The sequence below is a fragment of the Pan paniscus genome, chromosome 19 (assembly GCF_029289425.2).
Source record: "Pan paniscus chromosome 19, NHGRI_mPanPan1-v2.0_pri, whole genome shotgun sequence".
NCBI lineage: Eukaryota > Metazoa > Chordata > Mammalia > Primates > Hominidae > Pan > Pan paniscus.
The window spans coordinates 34,998,957-35,022,035 of NC_073268.2; the positions used below are offsets into that span (position 1 = coordinate 34,998,957).

Consider the following 23,079-nt stretch of genomic DNA (forward strand, 5'->3'; position numbering starts at 1 on the left):
GAAGTGAGCAAAGTTTTTCTCCAAAAGGCAAGTAGTAGAAATTTCAGGCTCTGTGGGCCGCATACAATCTATGTTGCATATTCTTCTTTATTTAATGTTAAAACTGTCCTTAGTTTAGGAGCTGAACAAAAACACATCACAGGTTGGATTTGGTGTCAGGGCTGTAGTTTGTTGGCCCTGTCTATAGAAAAATTCTTGGTTAACATTTTGCCACATTTCCTTTGAGATTTTCTATCTAAATATACCTTTTGTTATCATTATTTTATAATTAAAGAGCCATTAGAGAATATTCTGATCCTTAGTTCTAAAACACTTCTTCATGTATCTCCTAAAAACAAGAACATTCTCATGAATAACCAAAGTACAATTACCGTATGTAGAAAATTCAGCACTGATATAATATCATTATCCAGATGCATACATAGTACGCACTCAAATTTCACCAACGTTTGAGTAATGCTCTTTACAGGATTTTTTTTTCTAATCCAGGATCACACATTATGCCTAATTTCCGAGTCTCTCCTAAATCAGCTCCAGATATCTGACTTACAACAATTTGTTTTTGTTTTCTTGTTAGAATCTTATTTCTGAGACTATGAGACCTTCAACTACAGCTCTCTGAAATCATCCAGCTTGGGTAGAAGAATCTTAGCAATTATTACATAAGGAGGTGCAAACAACAGAGAATCACTTCCTCTCACTCTCTTTAATAATTCTACTCTAGGAGTGAGACACTACCACATGCACCCTTTATCTTATCAGAATATAAATACTCTTTATTCTACTGATTAAAACTTTCATTCTCAACTGTTTACTTACCTCTCCACTCTCACTGCTACTAAGCTCTCTGCATTTCTTTCCTAAATTATTATAAAAGCATCCTAATCAGTCTCTCTGCTTCGATCTCTGATACATGCCAACCTTTCCTCTACATTAATACAAGAGTAAACTTTACTACACAAATGAAAATAAAATATTTCTTTTGTACTTCAGTGGTTCCCTGAAGACTTCAGAATAAAGCCCATATTTCTTAGGGTAATGTAGCAGGTATTTCAAGAGCCCTTGATTATCTTTCTTTTCTCCCATTACATCTTTAGTTCCCACTATACCCTTGATCCTAGACATACCAACTTCAGTCATACTTGTCAAAAAAGACTACTGACAGGCCGGGTGTGGTGGCTCATGCCTGTAATCCCAGAACTTTGGGAGGCCGAGGCGGGTGGATCATGAGGTCAGGAGTTCGAGACCAGCCTGGCCAACATGGTGAAACCCGGTCTCTACTAAAAATACAAAAATTAGCCAGGTGTGCTGGCAAATGCCTGTAATGCTAGCTACTCAGGAGCCTGAGCCAGAAGAATTGCATGAACCCGGGAGGTGAAGGTTACAGTGAACTGAGATCGTGCCACTGCACTCCAGTCTGGGTGACAGAGTGAGACTCCGTCTCAGAAAAAAAAGACTACTGACAAAGTTCTAGAATTGGGATAATGCAATTTTATAGTTTTATTTTGAAAAAGTTAAATCATTGATATTTTGCCAAGATGGGACTTTGTCTCTTTAATAAAAGGAAAAGGGCAAGAAACATTACTTTCACCACTTTGTAGATCATATAGGCAGGCCTAAAGAGGTCTGAGGAAAACCTGCTGAAATTCAAAACTTTCCAATATAACAATGAAAGACCCACTGCTCCAAAACACCACATCTTTACAGAAGGATATATGAAAAGCCCAGGTAAGTACAAATAATATGACTAGTGAGGATGTGGAGAAAAGGGAACCCCTGTACACTGTTGGGAATGTAAATTAGCACAACCACTATGAAGAAGAGTTTGGATGGAGGTTCTCCAAAACACTAGAAATAGAGCTACCATATCATCCAGCAATCCAACTATTAGGTATATGCCCAACATAAAGGAAATCAGTATTATCAAAGAGATATCTGCACTCTCATGTTTACTGCAGCACTATTCACAACAGCCAAGAGCTGGAAACAATGTAAGTGTCCACCAACAGACAAATAGATAAAGAAAATGTGGTACATTTATACAATGAAGTACTATTCGGCCATAAAAAAAGAATGAGGCCGGGTGTGGTGACTCATGCCTGTAACTGGGAGGCTGAGGCAGGTGGATCACTTGAGGTCAGGAGTTCGAGACCAGCCTGGCCAACATGGTGAAATCCCGTTTCTACTAAAAATAAAAATAAAAAAACAGCCGGGAGTGGGGGCGGGCGCCTGTAATCTCAGCTACTCGGGAGGCTGAGATAGGAGAATCACTTGAACCCAGCAGGCGGTGTTTGCAGTGAGCTGACAAAGCAGGCAATATATGTAAAACAATTATATAAAATTACCAGAGAGCAACAAATGCAGGCATAACTTTAGAGACTACAATCCTTGAAAAAAACAACAGTATGCAAAATGAACTCCAAATTTACCCCAGCTTCATCTCTGAACTTGTGAAAGGAAAACAGAGTCCAAGAAGAAAGCCAGGCTGAGGAGACAGAAGCCAGAGTCAGAAGCTAACAAAAGCACAATCTCAGAAAAGGAAGCTGAAAAGCAGAAGCTCAAAAATCTACAAATTCTCCTTAAGTAACCGGCCAACATGGTGAAACCCCATCTCTAGTAAAAATACAAAAATTAGGCTGGGCAAAGTGGCTCATGCCTATAATCTCAGCACTTCGGGAGGCCAAGGCGGGTGGATCTCTTGAGGTCAGGAATTCAAGACCAGCCTGGCCAACATGGTAAAATCCTGTCTCTACTAAAAATACAAAAAAATAAAAAATAAAAATAAAATAAAATTACCTGGGTGTGGTGGCGCACGCCTATAATCCCAGCTACTCGGCAGGCTGAGGCAGGAGAATTGCTTGAACCCAGGAGGCAGAGGTTGCAGTGGGGCGAGATTGCAATACTGCATTCCAGCCTGGGCAAAAGAGTGAGACTCTGTCTCACAAAAAAAAACAAATAAAATAAATAAACAAAAAATAAAAACACAAAAAACGAATCAGGTGTGGTGGCGCATGTCTGTAATTCCAGCTACTGGGGAGGCTGAGACACGAGTATCACTTGAACCCAGAGGCAGAGGTTGCAGTGTGACAAGATTGTGCCATTGCACTCCAGCCTGGGTAAGAGAGCGAGACTTCGTCTCAAAACAAAAACAAAACAAAACAAAAAAAACCATATTGAAATACTACTACACACCCACCAGAATGCAAATTAAAATGACTGTCAATACCAAATGTTGGAGACGATAAAGAGCAAACCAAATTCTCATACACTGCTGATGGGACTGTAAAATTTCTCCCTCTTGATAAAAACATCTGGGAATTGATTATAAAACTAACATAAACTTGCCTGATGACTCAATAACCCCATCCTTGATATTTACTGAAATCAAAACATCCATAAAAAATAACTGTGCATGAATTGTTCACAGCAACTTTATTCATAATAGCCAAAAACCGTAAACAGTAAAGCTTTCTGCCAACAGAAGAATGGAGAAACAAACTGTGGAGTAATCATATAACAGTGTTATGGTTAATTTTTTTTTTTTTTTCAAGACGGAGTCTCACTCTGTCACCCAGGCTGGAGCCCAGTGGCGCAATCTCGGCTCACTGCAAGCTCCACCTCCCGGGTTCACGCTATTCTTCTGCCTTAGCCTCCCAAGTAGCTGGGACTACAGGCGTCCGCCACCACACCCGGCTAATTTTTTGTATTTTTAGTAGAGATGGAGTTTCACCGTGTTAGCCAGGATGGTCTCGATCTCCTGACCTCCTGATCTGCCTGCCTCGGCCTCCCAAAGTGCTGAGATTACAGGCGTGAGCCACCGTGCCTGGCCTTTTGTTATGGTTAATTTTATCTGTCAACTGGGCTAGGCCATGGTACCCAGATCTTTAGTCAAATACTATTTATATGTTTCTGCGAAGGCATTGTTTGGATGGCACTTAAATCAGTAAACTCAGGCAAGGTGCAGTGGCTCACGCCTGTAATCCCAGCACTTTGGGAGGCCGAGATGGGTGGATCGCTTGAGGTCAGGAGTTCAAGACCAGCCTGGCCAACATGGTGAAACCCCGTCTCTACTAAAAATACAAAAATTAGCCGGGCATGGTGGTGCGCACTTGTAATCTTAGCTACTCAGGAGGCTGAGGTGGGAGAATCACTTGAATCCAGGATGTGGAGGTTGCAGTGAGCCGAGATCACGCCATTGCACTCCAGCCTAGGTTACAGAGCCACACTCCGTCTCAAAAAAAAAAAAAAAAAAGGCCAGGGGTGGTGGCTCACGCCTGTAATCCCCGCACTGTGGGAGGCCGAGGCGGGCGGATCACCTGAGGTCAGGAGTTCAAGACCAGCCTGGCCAACATGGTGAAACCCCATCTCAACCAAAAAATACAAAAATTAGCCAGGTATGGTGGCATGCACCTGTATATTCCCATCTACTTGGAAGGCTGAGGTGGGAGAGGTGCTTGAACCCAGGAGGCGGAGGTTGCAGTGAGCCAGGATCATGCCACCGCACTGCAGCCTGGGAGACAGAGACAGAGTGAGACTCTGTCTCAAAAAAAAAAAAAAGAAAAAGAAAAAGAAAAAAAGAGAAGAAAAGAATGGGAGAACGTTACAGAAATAGAACTATATGGCCAGATGCTGTGGCTCACGCCTGTAATCCCAGCACTTTGGGAGGCCAAGGAAGGCGGATCACAAGACCAGGAGATCGAGACCATCCTGGCTAACACAGTGAAACCCCGTCTCTATTAAAAATACAGAAAATTAGCCAGGCGTGGTGGCAGGCGCCTGTAGTCCCAGCTACTTGGGGGGCTGACGCAGGAGAATGGAGTGAACCCGGGAGGCAGAGCTTGCAGTGAGCTGAGATCACACCACTGCACTCCAGCCTAGGCGACAGAGCGAGACTCCGTTTTAAAAACAAAACAAAACAAAAAAAGAAATAGAACTATATGAGAACATTATAGGTTGAGTATACCTTGTGCAAAATGCTTGGGACCAGAAGTGTTTCAGATTTCAAATTTTTTCACATTTTGGAATATTTGCATTATACTTACTGGCTGGGTATCCCCAGTCTGAAAATCCAAAATCTGAAATGCTCCAACGAGCATTGGATTTTCAGATTTGGGATGCTCAACCTGTAATAGACAAATTCCTAGAAACTTACAAACTAAACTAACTCAAGAAAATCGAAAATCTCAACAGACCTATCATAAGTAAAGAGATTGAATCTGTAATCAAAAACCTCCCAAGAAAGAAAAGTTCAGAACCAAATGGCTTCCCTAGGAAATTCTACCAAACATTTTTTTTTTCCCGGAGACAGAGTCTCGCTCTATCCCCCAGGCTGGAGTGCAGTGGCATGATCTTGGCTCACTGCAACCTCCACCTCACGGACGGGTTCAAGCGATTCTCATGCCTCAGTTCCCCGAGTAGCTGGGACTACAGGCATGCACCACCACACTCAACTTATTTTTGTATTTTTAGTAGAGACGGGGTTTTGACATGTTGGCCAGGCTGGTCTCGAACTCCTGACCTCAGGTGATCTGCCTGCCTTGGCCTCCCAAAGTGCTGGGATTACAGGCATGAGCCACCGCGCCCGGCCCTACCAAACATTTAAAGAAGACTAATACCAATCCTTCACAAACTCTATCAAAAAATAGAAAAGAAGGGAACACTTCCTAAAGCACCCTATGAAGCCAGTATTACCCTGATGCCAACACTAGATAAAGACATCACAAGAAAACTACAGACCAGCATCTCTTACAAATGTGGAATGAAAAATTCCCAACACCATACTAGCAAACAGAAACCTAGAGCATATTAAAAGAATTACAAACCGTGATGAAGTTTGATTTATCACAGACATGTAAGGGTGATTTAAACTAACAAAATCAATCAATTGATATACCACATTAATAAAATGAAGGAAAAAAAACACATGATCCAGCTTGATGCAGAAAAGGCGTTTGATAGAATACAATACTTTCATGATAAAAACACTCAAAAAAACAGGAACAAAGGGAACTTCTTCAACATGATAAAGGGTATTTATTAAAAACCCAGTGCTAACACCATACTCAATAGTAAAAGGCTGAAAAGGCTTTCTCACTACTATCAGGAACAAGACAACATGCTCACTTTCACCATGGCTGTTCAACACTGTACTGGAAGTTCTAGCCCAGGGTATTAAGACAGGAAAAACGAAAGCCATTCAAGTTGAAAAGAAAGAAGTAAAACCATCTCCATTTGCAAATGATATAATACTGTACGTAGAAATTTCAAAGAATCCAACAGAAAGATACTAGAACATACAAACTCAGCAGAGTTGTAGGGTACAAGATGAAGATACAAAAAACAGCTATGTTTCTATACATCAGCAATGAACAATTTCAAATGGAATTAAGAAAGTAATTCCACTTACACTAGCATCTAAAAGAATAAAATACGTAGGAATGACCAGATGCAGTGGCTCACACCTGTAATCCCAGCACTTTGGGAGGCTGAGGCAGGCAGATCACTTGAGGTCAGGAGTTCGAGACCAGCCTGGCCAACATGGTGAAACCCTGTCTCTACTAAAAATACAAAAATTAGCCAAGTGTGGTGGTGTGCGCCTGTAATCCCAGCAACTTAGGAGGCTGAGGCAGGAGAATCACCTGGGAGGCAAAGGTTGCAGTGAGCAAAGATCGTGCCACTGTACTCCAGCCTGGGTGACAAAGCAAGACTGTCTCAACAAAAAACAAAAAACACCATCCTGGCTAACACAGTGAAACCCCGTCTCTACTAAAAATACAAAATATTAGCTGGGCATGGTGGCATGCTCCTGTAGTCCCAGCTACTTGAGAGGCTGAGACAGGAGAATCATTTGAACCCGGGAGGCCGAGGTTGCAGTGAGCCGAGATCGCACCATTGCACTCTAACCTGGGTGACAGGGTGAGACTCCGTCTCAAAAACAAAAAAACAAAAAAACCTAAGAATATGTTGCACGGAGGTGAAACATTTGCAACTAAATGCAAAATAATGCTCAAGGAAATTAAAGCTATAAATAAAAGTTTAGAAAGACATTCTGTGTTCATGGATTAGAAGACTTAATATTATTAAGACAGTGATCTATAGATCTACCAAAAGTGATCTATAGAGTCAACACAATCCCTATCAAAATTCTAAGTCTTTTTTTGCAGAAATAAAAAAGCCACGTCAACTGGAAAGTGGTAATAAGAAAAAAAAAAGCCAATCCTCAAATTCATATGAAATTTCAAGGAGCTCTGAAACAAACCTTAAGAAGAATAACAAAGTTGGAGGAATAAAACCTCTTGATCTCAAACTTACCACAAAGCTACAGTCATCAAAACGGTGTGGTACTGACATAAAGATAGACATACAGATAAATGGAATAGAATTAAGAGATCAGAAATTAATCTACGAAATATGATCAACTGATTTGACAAGGATGCCAAGACAATTCAATGGGGGAAATAACAGTCTCTTTAACAGATGTACTGGGAAAACTGGATTTACCCACACAAAAGAATGAAGTTGGGGCCAGGTGTGGTGGCTCACACCTATAATCTCAGCACTTTTGTGAGGCCAAGATGGGTGGACTGCTTGTGCCCAGGAGTTCAACACCAGCCTGGGCAACACAGCAAAACCCCATTTCCAAAAAAAAAAAAAAAGCAAAAAAATTAGCTGGGCCTGGTGGTGCATGCTTGTGGTCCCAGCCATACTGGAGGCTGAGGTGGGAGGAACACCTGAGCCCACGGAGGCTGAGGACGTAGTGAACCATGATGACTCTGCTGCACTCCAGCCTGGGCAACAGAGTGAGAGACCCTGTCTCAAAAAAAAAAAAAAAAAAATCTAAGTGAATGAAGTTAGACCTCTACCTCACACCATATATAAAAACTAACTCAAAATATAGCTAGACATGGTGGCATGCACCTGTAATCCCAGCTACTCAAGAGGTTGAGGCAGGAGAATTGCTTGAACCCAGGAGGCGGAGGTTGCAGTGAGCTGAGAATGCACCACTGCACTCCAGCCTGGGCAACAGAGCGACGCTCTGTCTCAAAACAACAAAAACAAAACAAAACAAAAAAATCTAACTCAAAATAGGCCAGGTGTGGTGGCTCACACCTGTAATCCCAACACTTCAGGAGGCTAAGGCAAGAGGATCACTTGAGGTCAGGAGTTTGAGACCAGCCTGGCCAACATGGCAAAACCCCGTCTCTACTAAAAAGACAAAAATTAGCCAGGGGTTAGTAGCACGTGCCTATAGGAGATTGAGACCATCTTGGCTAACACGGTGAAACCCTGTCTCTACTAAAAATACAAAAAATTAGCCGGGCGTGGTGGTGGGCGCCTGTAGTCCCAGCTACTCGGGAGGCTGAGGCAGGAGAATGGCATGAACCCGGGAGGCGGAGCTTGCAGTGAGCCGAGATCGCGCCATTGCACTCCAGCCTGGGCGATAGAGCGAGACTCCATCTCAAAAAAAAAAAAAGTAAGCCAGAAACTAAAGGTCAAATATTGTACGATTTCTTTTTTATGAAGTATCCAGAATAGGCAAATCCATAGACATAGAACAAAGACTGGTGCAGCTGCTGTGGTGCAGTTAGGCAGTCCCACAAACAAACACAGAATACTGTAGGAACCTGCAAATCCACTCCTAGGTACATACTCAAAATTGAAAACAGGGACTCAACCAGATACACATCAATGTTCATGGCAGCATCATTCACAATAGTCAAAAGTGGAAACAACCCATGTGTTCATCAACAGATGTATAGATAAACAAATTATGGTTTAATATACAATGGAATATTATTCAGCTATAAAGAAGAATGAAGTTCTCACAGATACTGCAATATGGATGAAGCTCAAAAACAATCAGTTAAATAATATAAGCTAGAAACAAAAGAATAAATATTGTTTGACTTCATTTCTATGAATATCTAGAAATATCTAAGCAAATTCATCGAGACCAAGGGAGATTACAGGTACCAGGGGCTGGGTGGAGGGTGAAATGGGAGTTACTGTCAGTGGATCTAGAGTTTCTATTTCAGGTGATGAAAATGTTTTAGAAGTAGATGGTGGTAATGTTTGTGCAAATGTTAAAAAATAATTAAAACAGCAAATTTGATAAGTTTTTTTAATTCACACGCACACACAAATGCATATAAAAGAAACAGACTTTGGTATATCTGTCAAATAATAATCCTAGACCTCCACAAGACTAAGATTGACTCTGAATGGGACTTTACAGAAGTAGAAATCAGTGGAAGTCTGTGTTCTGCAGTATTTAACTCTATAGCAATGCAAGCCATGAGACTTATAAAAAAGGTGTGCTAAGAATTCTAAAAAAAGTTAAAGCAAAATTTTTTTTCCTTTTTCTTTCTTTCTTTCGTTTATTTATTTATTTATTTATGTATTTATTTTTTGTGACAGGATCTGCTCTGTTGCCCAGGCTGAAATGCGGTGGTACAATCTCAGCTCACTGCAACCTCTGCCTCTTGGGCTCAGGTGATTCTCTGGCCTCAGCCTCCTGAGTACCTGAAACTACAGGTGTGCACCACCACACCTGGCTAAGTTTTGTATTTTTTGTAGAGGCAGGGTTTCACCATGTTGCCCAGAGTGGTCTCAAACTGCTGGACTCAAGCAATCCACCCAACCTTGCCTCCCAAAGTGCTAGGATTACAGGCGTGAGCCACCAAGCCTGGCCCACAAAATAATATTCTTTCTCATTTTTTCAATAATCCAAGAAGTTCAATAAATAAAATTATTTTCATATTTGAATTTTACACACACACACACACACAGACACACACACTCACCCACGCTCTCGCTCTCGCGCTCTCTCTCTTCCCCCTATGCAAGTGACTATAAAATGACTATGGCCTATATCTCTTTTCATTACTATATTTTGCTCTGTCAGGAGTGGACATTAAGTAAATTTTAGTCACTGACATCAAGCCACTAACACTTACAAAATACACTGCTCCAAAGCTTCCATGGCCAATTTCTCTGAGATCTGTGAAGAGCTTCTCTGGATCTTCTTTGAAGAAGAGCTCTGCAATTTCAGGGTCCTTCAGGCTGCCTGCTCTGTTAGTTGATGGCATCCTGCTGAGCAGTCAGCTGTCTTGATTCTAATTTTATACTGCTATCCCGATCCTTGGTTCATCTGTATGAATGAAGTCACGTTGGCATAAACTACTGTAGAAAAATAGAAAAAAAAAGTCAGAAAAGGCAAAAACTGCTAAGAATAATTAGTATAAGGTCATATACTGATCTACAAATTTATCTCATGTCTAGAATTTCACTGAAAAGGCAGTGTGGGTACTACTGCAGTAGCTCCTAAACCTGTTTCATCATCATAAACACCATGGTACTTCAAAAACAGATTCCTACTATACAGCACTTTAAAAAAATGAGATAATCTTTGTATCTTGGGAGGTTTTCTAAGTCAATACTTAAAAATTTATCCACTTCTGATGCAGTCATCTCATCAATAGAGAAGATAATATAAAAGAGACTATTTTAAAAATACACAATAACGCACGATGTGCCCACAGTATTTTTGACAACAGGAAACTTCTTTTCTTTTCAGATACCGTATGCTAGTGTACTAATCAACTCTAACAGACATTCAAAGAAAAATATAGTGGGAGAAAGTGTTTCTCCATAAACTTGATTCACCTGATTCACATTAAAATATGCCCTTTATCAACTGTTTCATTAAATAAGTAGAAATACAGATAACCAGAAAACTTCCTGGCAGTTGTCCTATCAATTCCTTTATATCAGATTACCCAGTTTTAATACTGGCTGTCATAGCCAGACTCAGTGGCTCATGCCTGTAATCCCAGCTCTTTGGGAGGTCAAGGCAGGAGGATCGCTTGAGACCAGGAGTTCATGACCAGCCTGGGTAATATGGTAAGACCCTGTCTCTACAAAAATAAATTAAAAAAATTAGCCAAGAGTGGTGTCATGCACTTATAGTCCTGGCTACTTTGGCGGCTAAGGCGGAAGGATCACTGGAGTTCAGGAGGTCAAGGTTGCAGTGAGCTATGATCACACCACCGCACTCCAGCCTGGGCAACAGGGTGAGATCCTGTCTCAAAACAAAACAAAACAAAACTGGATGTCATAATTAAGAGGCTTTGGAACCTGGACTCTGGAATGACACTGCTGGATAGGAATCCCAGCAACACTAGTTCTGAAATTAGGTAGTATCATTTTCCTAATCTGTAAAATGACTATAGGCCAGGTGTGAAAGTTCACATCTGTAATCCAAGCATTTTGAGAGGTCAAAGTGCAAGGATCACTTGCGGCCAGGAGCCTGAGACCAGCTCAGACAACACAGCAAGATCTTCCAATACAAAAAAAATTACAAAATTAGCTGGGTGGTGTGGTGTGCTCCTATAGTCCTAGCTACTTGGGAGACTGAGGTGGGAGGATCACTTGTGCCCAGAGGTTCGAGGTTACAGTGAGTGATGATCACCCCATGCCATTCCAGCCTGGGCAAGAGAGAGAGACCCTGTTTGTCAGATGAAAGAAAGGAAAGGAAAGGAAAAAGGAAATAAAAAGGAAAGGAAAGAAAAGAAAAGGGAAAGGAAGGAAGGAGGAAATAATCTACTTCACAGTGTAATCAGGAGGGTTAAATGAGTTAATAAATGAAAGCATAGAGTAATACTCTGGAGTAATAAGCACTATAGTAAGTGTTAGCTATTTTCTTTTAACTTGTTCAAATTCAACAATTTTTAAAAACTCCAAAATTGATTTCATCAGGCTTTATTTTTTCCTTTTTTGAGACAGAGTCTCACTCTGTCACCCAGGCTGGAGTGCAATGGCACAATCTCAGCTCACTGCAACACCCATCTCCCAGGTTCAAGCAATTCTCCTGCCTCAGCCTCCCAAGTAGCTGGGACTACAGGCGCGCACCACCGCCCCCGGCTAATTTTTGTATTTTTAGTAGAGACGGGGATTCACCATGTTGGCCAGGCTGGTCTCAAACTCCTGACCTCAAGTGATCTGCCTGCCTCAGCCTCCCAAAGTGCTGGGATTACAGGCATAAGCCACCACACCTGGCCTGATTTCATCAGACTTTTAAGAGAAAAAAACAGCTCCATCCAATTCTTGTCAAGTAACAAGCAATTTTAATTCTTGCTAGAAAACTTCTTTGTAACTATATAAAATACATTTATATGTCTTTTGCACCCCCCTAAATTAACACCACACTGCAATAAAAATATATAAATTCTTAATTTGCATTCAATTTCTAATATATATCCAAGGCTGCCCCATATACTTTTACCAATTTCCCTGTTCTAGAAGTTCCCTGGAGCAGTCTCAATCACAGTTCTTCCAAGAATATGTGACCATAGCAAAGTCACTTAACTTCTCATCCCTAAACTGAGTAGGCTGAACTAAATTCCATATAAAGTATTAATTTTCAATTAATCAAACTATTAAAAAAACAAACTTCAGTGTTACTTAAGACCATAGTTAAGAATTTTGAATGATTAAGTTTTAGTGCCCTTATTACAAGAATTATTTTACATTAAAATTTTCTAGCTGAGTCCATGATGGGCATCTTCTTTCTTATCTACCTAACAAATTCCCACTCAAAGTCTTTCAAGATTTAGATTGAATGTCATAATGTTTGCAGAACCTTAACTCTATTAGAAAAGTCAGTTACTCTCCCTTTATGCCCCCAAAGCATCCTGCCGCATTTACCGTATTATATTGCAATTATTTAACTCTCTCTTTCCTAAACAAGCAGGCACAATGTGTCTCATTCATTTTTGTATCATCTCTCCAGCTTCTACCCCTTACCATCTACAGTTATTATATAAATATTGCTGAATAAAACAATATACTTAATTATCTTCTATGTAACTCCTAAAAATGATTTCACTTCCACAAATACTTACAGAACAAACAGTATGCATAAGACTATGATATACAAAAACTTTAAAGTTGTTAAGAACAGAGAAAATGCAGGATAGCAACTTCCAGAAATTCAGAGAGACAAGAGATAATTAGGGAATTGAAATACTTGTTCTACCAAAGACCAAAGGACAACACAATACTATCACCATCACAAGAGTAAAATACTAAAACAAAAAGACAAGGAAATTAATAACCTAAAAGACCCAGAAACAAACCCATGTATGTCTATCTTCGAATTTAACACACACAGTTAAAGGAGAAGAAATAAAGGTTGAGAAAACTTGACAATCCATTTGCAAAAAAAGTTATATGCCTATCACATATCTTACCATAAACATTACTGCTAAATGGCTAAAAAAGGCATCTCAAATCAATGGGAAAAAGATTGATTTGATAAAAATGTGTTTTTGAGAGCGCCTAATAGCCATGTGAGAGAAAAATTATACCTTTTCCTCAAACCGAACATCAGAATTACATAGGGATCAGATACACAAATATAAAAAAAGAAACTATACGAGTACTGGGAGGAAATATGAGTAAATTTCTTTGTAACCAGTGTGAAGAAACTTATCTATGATCTACATGCAAAGCAGTAAGAAAAAAACATATTTGACAATATAAAAAAGAAAGCTTGAGAGGAACACAGTAAAAGACACCAAAAATAATAAAAAAAAAAGATAAACTCGGTATGAAAGCAGGAAGTACATCTGTAAGAATTAAAAAAAAAAAAAAAAAAAAAGACCAGGTGCAGTGGCTCACGCCTGTAATCCCAGCACTTTGGGAGGCTGAGGCGGGTGGGTCACCTGAAGTCAGAAGTTCAAAACCAGCCTGGCCAACATGGGAAACCCTGTCTCTACTAAAAATACAAAAATTAGCCGGGCACGGTGGTAAGCACCTGTAATCCCAGCTACTCGGGAAGCTGAAGCAGGAGAATCGCTTGAACCCAGGAGGCAGAGGATGCCCTGAGCCAAGATCGTGTCATTGCACTGCAGCCTGGGCAACATAGCGACACTCTGTCTCAAAAAAAAAATAAAATAAATAAAATAAAATAAAAAGGCCGGGTGAGGTAGCTTGCACCTGTAATCCCAACACTTTCGGAGGCCAAGGTTGGCAGATCACTTGAGGTCAGGAGCTTGAGACCAGCCTGCCAGCCTGACCAACATGGCGAAACCCTGTCTCTGCTAAAAATACAAAAATTAGCCAGGTATAGTAGTGCATGCCTGTAGTCCCAGCTACTCGGGAGGCTGAGGTGGGAGAAGTGCTTGAATCCGGGAGGTGAAGGCTGCAGTGAGCAGACTGTGCCATTGTCCTCCAGTCTGGGTGACACAGCGAGACCCTGTCTCAAATAATAAGATAAACTTTTAAAAAGTTTGAAACTTACATAAGAGTTAATATCCTTAACAATGTGGAGTTTTGAAAAACAGAGAAGAAATGGACAACATCCTAATACCCCTAATATAGTTACTAAAAACGGGGGAAGCCAGACATGGTGGTGGGTGCCTATAGTCCCAGCTACCCAGGAGGCTCAGTCAGGAGAATCACTTTGTGCCCAGGAGTGTGAGGTTGTAGTGCACTCTGATCATGCCTGCGAATAGTCACTGCACTCCAGCCTGGGCAACAAAGTGAGACCTCTTCCCTTAAAAAAAAAAAAAAAAAAGCCAGGCACAGTGGCTGACTCCTGTAATACCAGCACTTTGGGAGGCTAAGGCAGGTGGATCATCCCTAGTCAGGAGTTTGAGACTAGCCTGGCCAACATGGTGAAACTTTGCCTCTACTAAAAATACTAAAAATTAGACGGACATAGTGGTGCATGCCTGTAATCCCAGCTACTCAGGAGGCTGAAGCAGGAGAATCGCTTGAACCTGGGAGGCGGAGGCTGCAGTGAGCTGAGATTGTGCCATTGTACTCCAGCCTGGGCAACAAGGGCACAACTCCATCTCAAAAAAAAAAAAAAAAGTACAGTAAAAATACAATTACTATAATCTTATGGGAGCATGGTTGTACGTGTGGTCCACTGTTGACTGAAAACATTGTTACATGGTGCATGACTGCATTTGGAAAGTGAGTGACATACTTCTAAGTAACTCATGAGTCAATAATGGAGTTTTGAGGAAAATTAGAAAAAGACTATGAACTGAATAAAAACTAAAATACAGCCTGGGTGCAGTGGCTCACGCCTGTAATCTCAGCACTTTGGGAGGCCGAGGCAGGCGGATCACGAGGTCAGGAGATCGAGACCATCCTGGCTAACACGGTGAAACCCTGTCTCTACTAAAAACACAAAAAACTAGCTGGGCGTGGTAATGCATACCTGTAGTCCCAGCTACTCGGTAGGCTGAGGGAGGAGAATGGCGTGAAAGAAAGAAAAAAGCAAGTTAAGCCAAAAGTAAATATAAGGAAGGAAATACTAAATAGAATGGAAATCAGTGAAATAGAAAACAAAAGGCCAATAGAGAAAAAAAATCAAGTCAAAAATTGGTTATTTGGGAGGAAGCAGAGGAAGTCAGTAAGACAGAAAGGCCTCTAGCCAAACTAACAAAGGAAAACAAGCAGACATAAATTACCAATAATGCAAACAAAAGAGAGTATATCACTACAGACCCTACACACATTAAAAAGATGAGGAAATACAATGAACAGCTGTAAGCTCATAAATCTGACAACACAGATGAAATGGACAAACTATTTTGACAGATATAAACTACCAAAAAGTCACTCAAGAAAGTAACCTGATTAGTCATATGTATATAAAAGAAAACTCCAGGCCTAGATAGTTTCATTATCAAATTTCATTAAACATTAAAGAAAAAAATAATACCAATTCTACATAAATTCTTCAAGCTTAGAAGAGAGAACATTTCCCAATTCATTTTATGAAGCCATCATGACATTGATGGCTTCAGAACACTGACAAAAACTGAAGATTTCTGACCAATATAAAAGCAAAAGTCATCAACATAAAAGCAAAAATATCATCAACAAAATTAGCAAATTAAATTCAGCAATATATAAAAATGACACCACAGCACAATCAAGCAGGATTTATCTAGAAACGCAAGGCTGGTTCAGCATTAGAAAATCATTGTCATACTCCATTCTAGACATACTAAAGAAGAAATATAAACGGAGGCAGAAAATCAAATTGATAACATCCATTCATGATAAAACACTCAAACTAGGAATAGAAAGGAACATCTTTAACCTATTAAAGGTATCTACAAAAAACCTGCTGCTAACATCATACTTAATGCTTGAAGACTGAAAGCTTTCCTCTAAAGATTAGAAATAACACAACGGGTGCTTGCTTGGGCAGCACATATGCTAAAATTGGAATAAGAAGATCAGCATGGCCCCTGCACAAGGATGACACGCAAATTTGTAAAGTGTTCCATATTTGTACATTTTAAAATAACTTGAAGAGTATAAATGGATTGTTTGCAACTCAAAGGATAAGCACTTGGGGGGATGGATACCCCATTCTTCATATGTGCTTATTTCGCATTGCATGCTTGTTTCAAAACATCTCATGTACCCCATAAATATATAAACCTACTATGTACCCACAAAAATTAAAAGTAAAAAATAAATTTATAAAGAAGGCAATGATATCCACTCTAATGACTCCTAATCAACGCTGTACTAGAAGTTCTAGTCAGTGTTATATGGCAAGAAAAAGAACTAAAAGGCATATGTAACAGAAAGAAAGAAAACTGTCTCTACTTATTGACAATATTATTGTGTACAGAGAAAATCCCAAAAATGTACAAAATAGCAATGGGAAAAAAACTGAGTAAACATAAGTCTAATAATATTTGGGTAGAATTTATACAGTAAAAACAATACAAATCTGGTGAAAGAAATCAAAGTCAACCTAATTAAATGGAGACATGTACTGTATTCATGGACTGAATGACTCAATATTGTTATGAGGTAATTCTCTTCTAACTGATCCAAAAATTCAATGATTCATAGATTCAACACAATCTCAAAAGTCCAACAGGATTTTCTGTAGATATCAACAAACTGATTCTAGCCTGTATATGAAAAGGCAAAAGCTCCAAAGTAGCCAAAATAACTTTTTAAAAAGAATAAAGGTGAAGCACTCATATTACCTGAAGATCCAATAACACCTATGTATATTGTTTGGATTGTTAGAAGACAGGAAAAAGTAAAAAATAAAATATATAAATACACGAGAACTCCCAAAAGACAACCCTGAAATACATCATTACACTGTTAGACTAGAGTTAACAGCATCCAGTGCATAACTGCTTCTTTTTCTATACATACTAAAGTTCCTGAAAGCACTTTATTATTAAAAATTAGCACCATCCTGGTTACCCTGTACCTATTCAGAATATTGTTACAACAGAGCTGTCAATGTAAACTAACATAGAAAGGTCTTGTTCATTTTTAATAGCTGTCATGAAAAAACTACAGGAAAGAAACAGCAGCAAGGAGCTTTCACAGCAATCCTAGACTCCATAATTCTTCTAGTCTGCTAAATACACATACAGAAATACCTAAACAAAATGTAGGACTAATATAAGTGTATAAACTATAGATCAGGCCTTTTTTTTTTTTTCTGAGACAGTCTCACTCTGTCAGCCAGGCTGGAGTGCAGGGGCGCCATCTCGGCTCACTGCAACCTCTGTCTCCCGAGCTCAAGCAATTCTCCTGCCTCAGCCTCCCATGTAGCTGGGATTACAGGTGTGTGCCACCATGCCCAGCTAATTTTTGTATTTTTAGTAGACACGGGGTTTCACCATGTTGGGCAGGCTGGTCTCGAACTCCTGACCTCAGGTAATCTGCCCGCTTCGGCCTCCCAAAGTGCTGGGCTCACGGTGTGAGCCACCATGCCCAGCCTAGATCAGGTTTTAAAAATATAAATATTTGTAACAAGTTTTTTAAAGGTACTATGAAACAGCATATATGATTTTCATTTAGAAAGTCTATTAGATTACATTTTTTAAATTATCTAATCTGTTCTTAGAGGAAAGTATCATTAAAGCAATTTACCATATCCTTCCTAATAAAGTGAACAATAAAAAGAAACTAACAATCACATCAACAGCCAATGAGATCTAATTTATTCCTGGTTCCACAAAAGTAGACCAGAGAAGCCTAGCACTTTTTAGGCTATTTACACTTGCAAATGTGAAAGGCATACATAATTTTTGTGGGTGGTGTCACTTTATCCAATCATAAACCCATACATCTCCAAGAAAGCTGATAAAACAAGAATAAAATCCAATATAATTTATTTTAAAATCTCAGACCAAAGTAGGATTTTCAGAATTAAGTAACTGTTCCAAATTTGCAAAACATAGTCAAATAATAGACAATAACATCATTCAAGAGCAACAAAAAGAAGATGGGGGAAGGTACTGATAATTACAGCACATTCAGTATTACTTGAGGAATGCTCTTTGAATCAACAATGATAATGTCATAGTATTCCATCTTTTAAGAACCTTCAGATTTTCACAAGAAGGACATTGTTGGTCCTAAGCAGTTGATTTAATATTATAAAGCCCTTTTCCCTACATCTGTTAGTCAAAGTGTTCAGGCTTAGAAAACAGCCAATTTAGTAAAATGTGCAGTCCCTTTAGAGAAAGAAAATTGCTTCTTTACACTCAACTGGTAGAGATTATACTATCTACTATATCCCCCCTCGATAGACACACACAAACACACACACATATGTAATTATAACAATAAATGAAATGATAATACAACTGAGAAATACCAGCAAGAAATTTGACATTATAGGACGAATCAGGCTTACCTACACATTTGTATTTTTAGTAGAGATGGGGTTTCACCATGTTGGCCAGGCTGGTCTCAAACTCCTGGGCTCAAGTGATCTGCCCGCCTCAGCCTCCCTAAGTGCTGTGATTACAGGCATGAGCCACCATGCCAGGCCTGTTGTGAGCATTTTTATTGCTAAGCAGTATCCTATTGTATGGATATACCACTAGATTTTTGTAGGAAACTTATACATCACAATTACCTACTCCTAGTAAACTAGAAAGATGAAGAAACTTTCTTAACCATACTATCCTATTTAATGGTGAAATACATTTACATTACAGTCAAGAAGAAACCTTTATTATTCAACACTGTTCAGAGGTCCTGGTGCTGTTAACATATGCCACAATACATAAAGCATTCTACAAAAAACAATAACAAAAAATAGGTTCCATAAATAGGCAATTCAAAGAATAAGGTTACAAATGGCCACTAAACTTACAAAAATATGCTAGCAGAACTGTGATAAGTGAAATAGAAAATATTAAAAAAAAAAAAAAACAGAAAAAAATAAACCATAAAAAGAGAAAAAGTGGCTGGGTGCAGTGGCTCAGTAAGTGGTGAGGTCTGTAATCCCAGCACTTTGGGAGGCCTAGGTGGGAAAACAACTTGAGCCTAGGAGTTCAAGACCAGCCTAAGCAAACTAGGGAGACCCCATCTCTACAAAAAATGTGAAAATTAGCTGCGTGTGGTGTCATATGCCTGTTGTCCCAGCTACTTGGGAGGAGGCTGAGGTGGGAGGATTGCTTGAGCCAGGGAGGTTGAGGCTGTAGTGAACCATGATTGTACCACTGCATTCCAACCTGGATGACCCTGTCTCAAAAAAAACAAAAAACAAAAAAGACAGAAAAATCAACAAAGCCAACTTTCAAGAAGTTGGTTATTGAAAAGAAACAAAACAGACAAACCTATTAACCAGACAGAAAAGAACAAAAAGATAGAAGACTCAAATTACTAAAATCAGTAATGAAAGCAGAGATTTTTTTTTTTTTTTTTTTGAGACGGAGTCTTGCTCTGTCACCAGGCTGGAGTGCAGTGGCGGCGACCTTGGCACACTGCAACCTCCGCCTCCTGGGTTCAAGCGATTCTCCTGCCTCAGCCTCCTGAGTAGCTGGGACTACAGGCGCGCACACCACGCCCAGCTAGTATTTGTATTTTTAGTAGAGACGGCGTTTCACCATGTTGGCCAGGATGGTCTCGATTCTTGACCTCGTGATCCACCTGCCTTAGCCTCCCAAAGTGCTGGGATTACAGGTGTGAGCCACCGTGTCTGGCCAAAGCAAAGATGTTACTACTAAACTTACAGAAATAAAAAGGATATGAGAATAATATGAACAACCAATAAATCAGGTAATCTAGATGAAATGGTCAAATTCCTAAAATCACACAAACTACCAAAACTAACTCAAGAAAACAGAACATTTCAACAGACTAAATTGACCTAGATCTAATTTCAACAAGTAAAGACATTGATAAAACAGTAATCAGAAAACTATCAGAGGAAACAGCCTGGAACTAGATGGCTTCACTCATGACTTCTACAATTTTTTTAAAGAGCAGGGTCTCGCTATATTGCCCAGAGTGGACTCGAACTCATGGGCTCCAGTGATCCTGTAGTCTCGGTCTCCAAAGTCTGGGACTACAGGATGCACCACCAAGCCAGACTTCTACCAAATATTTAAATAAGAATTAACTCATTTTATGGGCCAGTAGTGCCTTGATACCAAAGCCAAAGATATCACAAGAAGAAAAAATTACAGACCAATACCCCTTATGAATATAGACTCAAAAATCCTCAATGAAAATACCTGAATCCAGCAGCATGTTAAAAGGATTATACATTATGATCAAGTGGCACTTATTCTAGGAATGCAAGGGTGATTCAACATATGAAAAGAAATCAATGTAATATATCACTTTATCAAAATGAAGGGAAAAAACCCACAATCATCTCAATAAATATGGAAAACGCATTTGATAAAATGCAACACACTTTCATAATAAAAACACTCAACAGGCTGGGCCAGTGGCTCATGCCTGTAATCCCAGCACTGTAGGAGGCCAAGGTGGCCAGATCACCTGAGGTCAGGAGTTCAAGACCAGCCTGACCAACATGGTGAAACCTCATCTCTACCAAAAATTCAAAAATTAGCAGGGTGAGGTGGCACACGCCTGTAATCCCAGCTACTCAGGAGGCTGAGGCAGGAGAATTGCTTGAACCCAGGAGGCAGAGGCTGCAGTAAGCTGAGATCGCGTGACTGCACTCCAGCCTGGGCAAAAGAGCAGACTCTGTCTCAAAAACAAAAACAAAAAAAAAAAAGAAAAGTAATTGATATAACCATTAAGAATTATTTACAGTATATGATAAGTATCTAAATACTGACTGATAAGACAAGAGCCTCTCCTTCCAGCTGTTTCCTTTTAATAAGCTCATATGGTACCTCTACTTTTCCATGCTTTCATTATTTAATACTGTAGCCACTTTTGGGGGGTTGTGGAGCAGACTACAACACAGAGTTACAATATGACACAAAATTCTTGTAATGTCTCTCTCACAAGCACTTACATTCCTTCAAGTTTGAAAGAGTATTGACCCAAAATGTTAACAGTTTTTCTATGTGAGTGCTAGGACTTATATAAGACTTATTTTTGTCATTTTCCTTACCAGAATTTTCTAGTTTATTTTGCTTAAAATTAACATTGCTCGTGTGATTTTTAAAAATGCAAGTTAAAAAAACAGAGTTGTGACTATTCTCAAGTGTCAGAAAGGTAAATGCAAGATGGGGTGAAGCAGGAATTTTTTAAGTTTAATATCATAGCTCAAAATCTATGTTACAACTTTGCAAAGTAGAAAGATTTTTGTTCATTTTTAAAAATTCCACGCATACGCTGGAAGACATTCTCCTAAAAGATTACTTTTAGGTTGAGGATGAGGAGTGGAAGTAGGACTGTCAAATTATAACTATAACTCCCCACTATTATATTACAGACTATCTTAAAAAAAAAAAAATTTTTTTTTTTTTTTTTTTTAGGAGACAGAGTCTTTTTCACTACGTTGCCCTGGCTGGATTCAAACTCTTGGGGCTCAAGAGATTCTCCTGCCTCAGCCTCCTAAGTAGCTGGGACTACAGATTGGTAGTCCTTGCCCTGTAATTATGGACTATTTAGATATCTATAACTCCACACTAAAAAATCTAACAAGAATGATTTTCTGTCAAAACAGAGATTCTGTAAAACTACTAGCCTGGACTCTTCAAAACATCATTAAAGACAAAAAATACATAAGTAACTGTTCTGGAGGAGACTAGAGACAAGACAACAATATGCAATGTATGGCCTTTGACTGAATCCCAGATTGGGTAAAAAAAATTCCAGCTTTAAAAGGCATTATCGGCTGGGCACGGTGGCTCATGCCTGTAATCCCAGCACTTTGGGAGGCTGAAGCGGGCAGATCACAAGGTCAGGAGTTCAAGACCAGCCTGATCAACATGGTGAAATCCTATCTCTACTAAAAATACAAAAAAATTAGCCAGGCATGGTGGCGCGCACCTGTAATCCCAGCTACTCAGGAGGCTGAGGCAGGAGAATTGCTTGAAGCCGGGAGACGGAGGTTGCAGTGAGCCCAGATCACCCCACTGCACTCCAGCCTGGGTGACAGAGGAGTGAGACTCAGTCTTAAAAAAAAAAAAAAAGAAAGAAAGAAATTATCATGACAAATTGAGGAAATCTAACAGACTGTATATTTGATAAGAATACTATATCGCTGCTAAATTTCCTATCACAATTATATTGTGCTTAGCAGGAAAATGTGCTTGAGCAATACATACTGAAGTATTTAGGGTCATGATTCTGCAACTAATTCAAACGGTTCAGGGAAAAAAAAGTGTCTACGTAACATAGCAATATATGTTATAGAGCAATAAGTTAATGAATTGGTAAGCTTTCATGAAGGTATAATGGCTATTCATTTTACTAGACTTGCAACTTTTCAATAAGTTTTACATTTTTCAAAATAAAAAGTTGGAAAGTCCTAAACAGTAGACTAAATAATTACTAAAGTCCAACAACAGTAGACTAAATAATTAATTACTAAAACTCGCTCAAGAGGTGGGACTGTTGTCTCTTGTTAGACAGTAATTAGAAAGAGTAACAAACTGTTACTTCTAATCATGTTTTAGAATCTGATAGCTTTATTTGTCTGTTTTGAGACAAGGTCTCCTCACTCTGTTATGCGGCTGAAATGCAGTGCCACGATCTCACTGCAGCCTCGACCTCCTGAGCTCTGGGCCCAAGGGATCTTCCCACCTCACCCTCCCAAGTAGCTGGGACTACAGGCATGTGTCACCA

General features: G+C 39.5%; 1 protein-coding gene and 1 pseudogene across 5 annotated transcripts in view; one reads left to right on the top strand and one right to left on the bottom strand.

Moving 5' to 3' along the window:
• Positions 1 to 23,079, bottom strand: part of TAOK1 (TAO kinase 1) — a 164,518-nt gene that overhangs the window by 94,478 nt on the left and 46,961 nt on the right. For all 5 annotated transcript variants that reach the window (XM_008965146.4, XM_034942166.3, XM_055101577.2 and 2 more), the window contains one exon: positions 9,957 to 10,182. In XM_008965146.4, coding sequence (XP_008963394.1) covers positions 9,957 to 10,088 — 132 coding nt within the window. In that variant the 5' untranslated portion in view covers positions 10,089 to 10,182. The remainder of the gene's footprint in view (positions 1 to 9,956; positions 10,183 to 23,079) is intronic.
• LOC112437723 (U6 spliceosomal RNA) lies at positions 16,219 to 16,319 on the top strand (annotated as a pseudogene).